The sequence below is a fragment of the Ictidomys tridecemlineatus genome, chromosome 12 (assembly GCF_052094955.1).
Source record: "Ictidomys tridecemlineatus isolate mIctTri1 chromosome 12, mIctTri1.hap1, whole genome shotgun sequence".
In the NCBI taxonomy this organism is placed as follows: Eukaryota; Metazoa; Chordata; class Mammalia; order Rodentia; family Sciuridae; genus Ictidomys; species Ictidomys tridecemlineatus.
The window spans coordinates 110,794,824-110,805,731 of record NC_135488.1 but is presented as its reverse complement, the minus strand read 5'-3'; the positions used below and the strand labels follow the sequence as shown (position 1 = coordinate 110,805,731).

At 44.8% G+C, this 10,908-nt stretch overlaps 1 protein-coding gene across 3 annotated transcripts; it reads left to right on the top strand.

The window, feature by feature from the left end:
* Window positions 1-393: 393 nt before the first annotated feature.
* Lratd1 (LRAT domain containing 1) lies at window positions 394-4,995 on the top strand. 3 transcript variants are annotated; one of them, XM_078029647.1, is made up of 2 exons: window positions 394-515; window positions 1,688-4,995. In XM_078029647.1, exon 2 carries the CDS (start codon window positions 1,724-1,726, stop codon window positions 2,600-2,602), a length of 879 nt encoding a protein of 292 aa, XP_077885773.1. In that variant the 5' UTR covers window positions 394-515; window positions 1,688-1,723; the 3' UTR covers window positions 2,603-4,995. The 3 variants fall into 3 exon arrangements, with proteins under 3 accessions (XP_077885773.1, XP_077885772.1, XP_013221866.3); XM_078029646.1 differs by having other exon boundaries at window positions 421-686; XM_013366412.4 differs by lacking the exon at window positions 394-515 and adding an exon at window positions 1,278-1,572.
* The last annotated feature ends 5,913 nt before the right edge of the window (window positions 4,996-10,908 follow it).

Genomic DNA, 10,908 nt, shown 5'->3' with positions numbered 1-10,908 from the left:
CCGCAGCGCCGGGGCCAAGATGCGATGCGTACACGGTGTTTTTTTGTTCTTTTTTTCTCTCCACCCCCAGACTCAGCTTCCCTCCAGGAGTCTGTCCTTCGGAACAGGGAACATGGAACGCGGGCGGACTGTGTTACAATCAGCTCATTTACAATCAGCTCGGAGGAGACTGGGGACGCGGGTGTCACCGCTCAGCAGCGCAGTACAGCTGCGCCGCGCCTAGCTAGCGCTCCCCACCCGCGCTCACACCTACGCTCCTGGGGGCTGTGTGCGTTCGGGTGCGCGGGGGCCGGGCGAGGTGGAGCGCACCAGAGACCCGCCCCTGATCCTTCCCCCTCCGGCTGAGATTGGCAGGGCCCGGGCACCCACTCCAGCCAATGAGCGAGTTCCGGGGCGGGCCCTGGAGCTGCCGCTCAGGCTACTTAGAGTCGTCCGCGCGGCTGTAGGAAAGCACAGCCCAGCCCCGACTGCCCAGGTGGAGCACCCTTGCAGCTAGCGAAGACAGGAGCGCACCGGTACGGCGCCGGCGCCGGGCACAGCAGCAAAGCAGGGTTCGGCGAGGGGTAGAGCTGAGCCACAGCCTCACGCGCAGCCCGGGACCCATTCGCCACCGCCGTCTCCGCAGCACCCATGGGGACCAGGAGACTTTAAAGGAGTTTGGGGGTTCAGGAGCAGGGAAATCACCGGTACGGAGAGGCGGCATTCTTTGCCTCGGAAACGTATTTTTTTTTCCGACTGATTGTTTGGATCGTGTATTGGGTAGGAAGAAAGGGGTATTTGGGATGAAAGTAAACCTCTACACACACACACACACACACACACACACACACACGCACACACACGCACACACACTGCACTAATATTCTGCACTGGCTTCCCGGTCTCTTTGTTAGGTTATTTTAGAGCAGCCTCGCCCTGGCGCAGTCCGATTGGCTCTGCTGGGTTAAAAGCAGGCAAAGTAAGGGGCGGAGTCACCTGCCTGCTTGGGCAGGTGTGCCCGGGTGCTTGAGTATACATGCATTAGCAAGGGTGCAAGCTCGGTTTGGAATTGTGTACGAATGGGGGGAGGGCGTCTAAGTGTGCCAATGTGTCGTCGCGAGGGTTTGTCATTGTGGGTGTATGTACCAGCCTGTCAGTGTCACTGTGCAGAATTTTGCTGGTATTTAGTGAATACCTGGGAATGTGTCCGATTGTCATTGTATAAACCGCGGTCAGGGGTGGGGTGCAACCTAGGGCAAAACTGGGAGGTGGGCGAGAGAGGGTGGGGACTTAAATGTGGGCTCAGCTTTCTTCAAGCTCTCTGGCCTTAGACGTCCCTTCTGCCTCCCAACCCACCCTCTGTCCTTCCTTGGGCGTCTGTCTCCTACGCTGCCACAGTCCACGTTCTCCCTATTGGGACTTCGCATCATCTCCAGCCCGCCTGCATTTTCTCTTGTGGGAGTTAGAATAGGCTTCCCGGACAGGGTCTGAGGCCCTGTGGTGGCTGGTGGCGTCCGCTCTGGCCCGCGGGACTGGTAGCTTCTGTACCTCCTTCCCCACCACAGGGAGGCACAGGGAACTCGGCTGGCGCAGGTGAAATAATGCGGGGCGTGCGCGGGCGGGCAGCTCCCAGGGGCACTGTCCATCTTGGAGGGACATTAGAGTACTCCTGACTCTGATGGTGTCTGTTTCTCCTCTTCTTCCGCAGATCCTAGTTCCTGGCCCTCGCCTCGCCGCGTCATTGATGGGCAACCAACTGGACCGCATCACCCACCTCAACTACAGCGAGTTGCCCACAGGGGACCCGTCCGGGATTGAGAAGGACGAACTTCGGGTCGGGGTCGCCTACTTCTTCTCGGATGAGGAGGAGGACCTGGACGAACGCGGGCAACCCGACAAGTTTGGCGTGAAGGCCCCCCCAGGCTGCACCCCCTGCCCAGAGAGCCCTAGCCGCCACCACCACCACCTGCTGCACCAACTAGTCCTTAACGAGACTCAGTTCTCCGCCTTTCGGGGCCAGGAATGCATCTTTTCCAAAGTGAGCGGCGGCCCTCAGGGCGCGGACCTGAGCGTCTACGCTGTCACCGCGCTGCCAGCGCTCTGCGAGCCCGGCGACCTGCTGGAGCTGCTGTGGCTACAGCCGGCTCGGGAGCCGCCCGCGCCGGTCCCGCACTGGGCGGTGTACGTGGGCGGCGGGCACATTATCCACCTGCACCAAGGCGAGATCCGCCAGGACAGCCTGTACGAGGCGGGCGCGGCCAACGTGGGCCGGGTGGTGAATAGCTGGTACCGCTACCGCCCGCTGGTGGCCGAGCTGGTGGTGCAGAACGCCTGCGGCCACCTGGGCCTCAAGAGCGAGGAGATCTGCTGGACGAACTCGGAAAGCTTCGCCGCCTGGTGCCGCTTCGGCAAGCGGGAATTCAAAGCCGGAGGGGAGGTGCCGGCCGCTACGCAGCCCCCGCAGCAGCAGTACTATCTTAAGGTGCATCTGGGGGAAAACAAAATCCACACTGCCCGGTTTCACAGCCTGGAAGACCTCATCCGCGAGAAGCGCCGCATCGACGCCAGTGGCCGCCTGAGAGTGCTCCAGGAGCTGGCCGACTTGGTGGACGACAAGGAGTAGCCTGCCTGCCCCGCCTGTGTCCAGCGCCGGGTTCCCTTCCAGTCTGTGCCTGGCGGGCTTCCCGGCTGGCTGGCAGTTCTTGATCCCCAACCCACCCCCGCGTGCGTCAGCCGCCGGTGGTCTGTGCGAGGGGCTGCACCCTTGCACCCCGCCGGCCAGCGGCAGGAAGTCTCAGGAACTGACCCTGGGACTGAAAGGGCGCAGCTGCGCGCGCCTCGCTGAGAACCTCAGTGGTGGTAACGGTGTTGGGAGACCCCAGAGAGTGCTTTTCCCTTGAGTTGTAAAGGGAGAAGGGAAAGGGGCAGAGGAGAGCAGGGACGTGACCTTTCCCGTGAGTCAAGGATCAGTGGCTTGCACCTGACAGGGAAATTACCCATTAGGAAAAAGGGACCTTCAATACCCCAAATGTGCACAGACAGGCCAGTCGGAGGCGAGGATTGGTCTTTTCAGGGCACCGTTCACCTCCTGTATGAATGTGTCCCCAGAATGCAGGATTTCCAAGAAATCAAGCCTGCCCCTTGTGCACTGGTGAATAGTTCTGCAAGAAAGCACTTCGGGACTCTGGATTATCCTGAGGCTGCCTGGGACTCTTCCGGCTCTCCAGCCCCAGGTCTCCTGACTTTATTCCAGGCTCTGGGCTAAGCTAGATAGTTTTTGCTTCCTGTTCTTTGCACCAGAGGGAGCAGACGCCACCCCACCCGTATTTGCCTGTGAGTCTCCCTCCTTGGCAGAAGGGAAGCCTTCCGGTCTGGAAGGACAATAGCATGGCTAATTTGATGTGGAGAGCGGGCCCCACACGGGAAAAGGACATAGTTCACCTGGTGTCTGGGAACTTGAATTGGGTACAGAAGGGCGGCTTATTGTTCTGAACCCTTGATTACTCCCTCCTCGGGCTGCATTTCAAAAATAGTCATATTTTTAAAGGGATTGAAGGAGTGGGAGGGGGAGGACACGGCAACATTCCAGAAACCAGCATTATGACAACACCATAGCCAGAGTATTTAGTTTGGCTTTTCCTAACATAGAAATCTTAGAAGGTGGGGGAAAGGAAATCAAGTTTGAAAAAAACGAGAGAGCAGTTTTCCAACTATGTCAACAAAGCCTATCGTGTTGATGTTTTTATTGACCATTTTAGCAACATGCTAATAAAATTTCAAATTGAAATTTTTATTTTCATGGCTTTAATCCATGATAGTTTAAATACTGGGGGCCATTAAGAGTGGATTTAGCTAAGAGCTTAGCTAACATTTGCCTTTTCACTCTATTCTGTCTCAAATTGTATGAGAATTCTGTTTTTGAATATTGTAGTTATTTTATTTTATTTTATTGGCTTAAAAAGCAGCCCTAGTAATGGTGGAGTTGTTGATTAATGTGTATATTGTACTGAATTTCTGTTAGTTAAAGGGTTTACTGCTTTGGTGGAAATCGCTAGCAGGTTCTGTGATGGTTCTTTTCTCCATGTTGTGTATCATTACCATTTCACATTTGCATTTCTATTTTTTATCTTCTCCTGATCTCCTTAAAAAGGAATCTAGAGTTTGTGTGTCCCCACCCCACTCCCTGCCCCTTCTTTAGCTAGTCCCACAGTTCATTCCTGAAAACAGGGAATAACTTGAAGAATCGGGACAAAAATATATTTTCCAAAATCTTAAGGTTGTATGAAACTCATTCTTTGAGCAAGGGTTTACAAACTTCTGTCCTTGGGCTGCAGCCCCAGTCTGACTGATTGTTACTGACTGACTAACTTGGCTCTGTGTATTACGACACCTTACAGCATCTGTCTCTTTTGAGGGAATTTGTCAAATAATGGTGTTTAGCTAATTGTTGCAAGCAATTGCATAATAACAGCTACAATTTAGTTGGACAGCAAATATTATGGCCAAAGCCAGTTTCTGGCATTTCAAAAATAATGCAATAAAAACTAGTCGAGGTTAGCTGAGACTGGAAATGCCTTTTCCATGGTAAATGATTCATTTCTGTTGTGTGTGTGTGTGTGTGTGTGTGTGTGTGTGCGCGCGCGCGAGTGTGGTTTTGTTTTGTGTTTTGTTGGTTTTTATTCTGGATTCATTTCCTGACCTTGAATCAAAAGGTCGGATCAATGAAATATGAACTAAAGTATTTTTCTTAAGCCTACTGAGTGATTTATTTTTTGAAAATGTTTAAATGTATATGCTTCTCTTTCAGCACATGCAACAGCAAAACTTTTATAATAACTATCTTAACTTTGCATGTATGGAGAACTGAAAGTCATCTATTTCCCTAACTTATTCTTCTCAATAACAGATGGCAGATCATAAACCAAAATTCTTTATTGTATCCACATACTCCATATTCTTTACTGTGTCCTACTACTGTATCTTGGCTCCCTGCTATATTAAAAACCATCCTAAGCACTTGTTCTAACAGGAGTCCTTCTTGACATTTTGTCTTCCACCTGTCACTCAAAAAGTCAGAGTTCTGCAAAAGAAATCAATCAGTCTCTATCTTAACCTAATGCTGGAATTTATTTCCTCTGATGACACTTAATCTAATGTTTCTCTTAAGAAGAGTGTCATTTTAATTGAGGAATTGTTTTCCAGATTCAGAATTCCTGAAACTAGATGGCAATAAAATAAGAGTTGGGCAGTTAAAGTAGTTTCATTATTGTATTGGTCTATTAAGGATTTGGTTGGTAATAATACTTCTTACAGATTCACCATTATAAAACACTGGTTACGGAAGAAACTTGAAAGATTTTTAAGGCTTCTCAGATTTCTTTTGAAATAATTATCATCTCTTCCTCAATGCTGGTAAAAACTAATAGCAAAATAATTCTAATAATAATAATACATCTAGGTGCTTTATCCTGGGGAAAAAAAGTGTGTGTTTTTCAGGGTGTTATTAAGGATGCTACTGAATCCAAGAAGATGAAAGTTCCTTTGATAGTTGGCAAGGGCACCCCTACTTTTATTAGGGGTGAATGCACTATTTCTAAATTGTACCAAAGTTACAGAAATGAAGCCACAAGTCTATTCATATTTTAATACAGGCCAGAAATTTAATTCTAGTCTTACTTGTCCTCAGAGGATGACAGTGTCATAGTCCATGAGGTACCATGAAGTAGAAAGTGTTTCTGCTCAACCTTCTCCAGTACAAAGCAAAGTTCCCTCTATTCTATCTCCACTTTCAGGGGGCGATTCTGTAAAGAAAATTACTACTACTAAAAAAAAAAAAAAAAAGTAAAAAGCCAGATCCTTCTAAGAGTGCTTTACTACTTATTTTCTTTTGAGAGAGAGAGAGAGAGAGAGAGAACTGGGCATAGTTTCTGAGCCTGTAATGATGATATTCTATAAGGTATTCCTTCTTTTAAAAGAGAAATCCTGTAGAAGTTACATATGTTGCATTTATTTTTTAATTTAAAAATATATCAATGAGCCCAATGATAGATTTTAAAACATTTAAAACTTTTAAGTCCCTGTCATAACAGCATTTTAAAAGATTCATATAAATAAACTTGCAGTTAGAAAATACCTGTGCCAGATATAAAATCAAACACAGAAACAGCGTTGTCAGCTCAGTGACATCAGATGATTTCACTAGATTTCTTTTAAATTGTCTTATTTTTCTTCCCTTATGTATCATATTTCTTTGGTGAACACTTTTTTTTGAATAGTGACTTTTTTTTAAGAAAAGCATTTATTGATGTTTACAAAATAATTCATTACCTGAATCATGAGTGTATTCTAACAGTCTTCAAACATCACTTTATTGATTACTTATGTTCTGTATGCTTTCAACATCCCTAAGAGTTAAATGTGTTCATCATCTGATCAATGAAAGGAGCAGGGTCAAGTTTCAGTTAGATTAACAATAAATTGCATAGTCATAATAGGGCCACCTAAATTTCTTTTATCCAAATGCATCAAACATGCAAATAGTCAAAGCTCTTTCTCTCCCCCCCACCCCCCACCCCCATTGCTGGGGTTTGAACCCAAGGTCTCAGATGCTAAGCACATGCCCTACTACTGAGCTTCACCTCTACCTGCAGCCAGGTTTTCTCTTTGAAATAATGGAAGAAAATCTAGTTAATATTTGCTTCATAGAGATGATTTGCCCCACACGAAATGTCTGCAGTTCAAAAATACAGGTTTCCAGGTCTCTTGAAATATAAAGAATTTCATTTAGAGAATGTTTATCTTAGATGCATGCCAATTTATTTTTGTTGAAAAGTATTAGTTATTAGCAGAATATACATATTTGTTAAGTATATTTACATGCATATGAACACATATGTAAATATATGCGTACTATATACATGCATATTACATCTGTACACATTCATAAACATACAGAATTTTTAAAACAAAATGAAGAGTGACTTTGAGATTTATGTAAGTGGGTCTAAAAGATCTGGAGATCAAAAACAGCTAAGGGGCAACTGCACAGCAAGCGGTTACACCTGAAACTAAACATTAGCAACAAGGAGAAACTGTGAAAGCCACAGGGTTAGCTTTAATCTCACTTTTGAAGTATGGACATGGCTTCTCTAAAAAAAAATAAATAATAATAATATAATAAGATTCAAAGGAAAACTGAAAAGGTTGGGAAGCAGGTTGGAAAACAGGGACCAGGATGCAGTGGGAGGTTATGGGATGATATGAGCTAACAGCTTTTCCACAGGGGATGGCTGTGCTTTGTTTTAAATGAACAAAATCTGGAACCCTATTTTCAAAATCTGAGAAAATCTGGAACCCTATTTTCAACAATTCAATAATTCCTGTAATTCTCTGATTTTATAACTCAAAGCTTACCTTTAAGGTTGAAAGTTTATCACATTCGGACTTGCACTATAACAGGTTTAAATATTTGAATATATTGTGAAAAAAAATAGTCTTTCCTGTACTTGTTGCTGAAGGATACTCTTAAATTCTTGCTTTTGATGGCAGAACACCCAGTTAACAGGTTCCTGGGCTATGGTCCTGTAACATTCTCTCTGATGGCTGATGGAACAAGGCACATTGTAGGTGCTCCCTAAATACAAGTTTAGGGCAGCTCTCCAGAAACCTGATCACCAGGAAACTTGGAAAGCACACCACTTGGTTCACCTGCAGAGTGGAACAGAAAGCACTTAATAAGTTGGCAGGGTTTTAGCACCTCAGCTACGTAAACACACAATGTGAGGCTTAGGCTGATTGATTTCAGGCGTTTGGAATATCCAGTTTGCTTCTAGAAAAAAATATCAAGGATTCCAGGAAAACAAGAATATACTCTCTTGTCATTTGATCCGAAAGGGGAAAGCAAACTAATAATTCTGACTGTAACTTCTTACAACTTCGTATCTCATTCACCTCAAAGAAAGAATCTTTCTTGCATGAAATCACAAGATTATTCCTGCAGAAGGAAGCTTATTATTGAAGCTCTTGCGAAAAATGTAGATAAAGCCTTATTGGAATATACCCTCAGCTCTATGGGAAGATTAGCTTTGCAGTTTGGTTGAGGGTGTTTTCCTAAATAAATATTACTCATTTATATAAAAAAATAACTGCTGTGCCTGATGACTTTTATAATCCAATTACTTTTTGTGAACATGAATTCTGAACTTATTTTTTCCCAAAGGGTAAGCGCTTATGAGATATTAGGTGCCTTAAAATTCTAGGACAAAATAAATGCTCCAAAAGTTAATTCTAGCTTCATTTAATACTAAAGCAAACAGACAAACAAACAAATGTTATATATCGCCAATTCTTATACATGCTTCCAAAGAAAATTCTTGCTATCAATCCATGATAGGGACACTAATGTTCTGTTCATACCACCATGGGACACTTGAGAGCTTTTCTATTATAAGTACATTGATACTTCCTTTGGCAAATATGTTGTTCTAAATTCCCTCCAACAGTCTTGCAAAACATCAGTTCTCTGCTCAGTTCCAAGTCCACTCTTTTCAGATTTTAGATTCTCCCAGAGGATGCTCAGACCTGGGGTCATACTGACAGTGGCTTTGTAAAGCATCCTATCTCCCAACAGCACACACTTTTTCTCCTCCTGCTTCTTGTGAAAGTGTCTGCCTTGGATGTCTGAGCCAATGTGAGGTAAAGCCCAGAGGAAGGATTATCATATTTAGCTGAAACAACAACAACAACAAATAACATGATTATCAGTTATACTGGAATTTCATATAGATGACAACTGTTTTGGGATTAAGTATCTCCTGTGCAATACTTAGGTCACACTTATATTCAGTTGTGCTCACTTGAAGTTCAAATGTAACTGCACATCTAGTATATTACCTCATAATTCTACACAGAGAACTTCTGCATTTCTGAGAAAGCCACTGTGTCCCAGATGTTTTCGAGCCGACACAGCCTGAGGTCTTGACGGATTGCTTGTGTGTGTTTGAAGGCAAAAACCAGATTCAGGTTCAGGGACAAGTATAGATTTCAGGAGAAGCCTCAGAAAGAGGAGTTTATAGCCCCATAATCATTGAGAGAGGATTGGTTTGTGCATGGGTTCAGATGGGTGTCCCAGGCATCTCTATCCGTGACTCTTCTGGTTGTATTTTACAAGACACACCATCCTGTATGTGAGCGTATGAAGAATATCTTCTAGACACTGTCAGAATCACCCTGCCACTGACTCTGGGTCCACCTGCTGCTTATCCCATCTGGATCCTCGATAGTTACCTGGCTGTCCACACAGCTTCCTCCCTTTAGCTCCTCTATCTAAACACCTGCAGCCATGGCGATCTTTCCAAATACGGACGCATCACTCACAAAGTGAAGGTCTCGCTCCTTAGTGGGCAGCAGGGGCCTCCACAATGTGAGCCTGTCTTCACTCACCTGCATTTCCCTCAGTTCTCAGCGTACACTCAGGTGCTTTGGTCAGCTTTCATTGCTATGACCAAAAGACTTGGCGAGAACAACTTAAAGGAAGAAAAGTTGATTCTGACTCACGGTTTCAGAGGTTCAGGCCTTGGTCAATCAACTTCATAGCTCTTCGCCCAAGGTGAGGCAGCCCATCATGGTGGAAGGGCATGGCAGGAGAAAGCAGCTCAGGACATGGCCCCTAGGAAGCAGAGAGAGTTCCACTCACCTAGGACAAAGTATACACCCCAAAGTCATGCCCCGGTGACCTACCTCCTCCAGTCATACCCAGCACCTGCCTACATCTACCACCCATAATCTATGTAAGTGAAATGATGAACCGATGAGGTTCCAGCTCTCATAATCTAATCAATTCACCTCTGAGCATTCTTGCATTGTCTCACACATGGACTTTTGGGGGACAGTTCATATCTACACTACAACATTAGGCCACATAGGACCATTTGTAAAAGATGAAGTTGTCATTCATGCTGTCTTGACTTTGAATCCTGTCCCTTTTACCTGATTGCCAGTCTATAATGTCTGGTTGGGAGGATTCTGACTTACACTTTTTTTTTTGGTACTGAGGATTGAACCCAGGGGTGCTTAACTACTGAGCCACATCCCCAGCTCTTTTTTGTATTTTATTTATAGACAGGGTCTGGATGAGTTGCTAAGTGACTTGCTAAATCGCTGAGGCTGGCTTTGACCTCTACATCCTCCAGCCTCAGCCTCAGCCACTGAAGTTGCAAGGCCTAGCACTTGAATTCACTATTGAGTGAATGAAAGAAGAACTGAGGAAGGGAGAAACATAGGTGTGCCTCAGTAATCCCCACATAATAGAGATATCCTAAAGTATACCTCTCAACTTATACGTAATTCTAAGAACCATAAAGTTGAAAATTAGTTGCTGTTTAGAAAATAAGCTCCGATGATGAAGAACTAACTTTGCATTACATTATACAGCACATGATGAGATATTAGCCACACACAGTTTATAAACTTTTTCTGTCCTGGTTGTACTAGCATATACATTTCTTTATGAATGAACTTTATGAGTTTCATTACCATGAAAATACAGATTTTTCTCCTCTTGGTAATTTAATTTCCTCCTAGGTGAGATAGCTTTGAGAGTTGCAAATTTAGAAGACAGCTGAGGATTGACTTTCAAAAATTAAAGATAAAACGAGACACTTTGCATATGGGCTTCTTTGGTAAATGAGCCCTAGTCTGCCAAAGATACGGAATCAAGGAATCTACTGAAAACCCATGTCCTGTTCACATTTTGGATAGTTAAATTCTCCTCATTGTACCATTAAGTAAACATACCTTCTTCTGTATGCAAAAAGAAAATAATCAGTGTACCTGACATTCCAGCAGTGGGGAAGGGTGGAAAGGAGGGGGAGATGGAAAAAACCAGTGTCTTTTGCATTTGAACCTTCAGGCTGGTTGAACAGCTAGAAT

What these genes read in the sequence shown, in the direction of transcription:
- Lratd1 (XM_078029647.1), top strand. Translation starts at nt 1,724, where the DNA reads ATGGGCAACCAACTGGACCGCATCACCCACCTCAACTACAGCGAGTTG.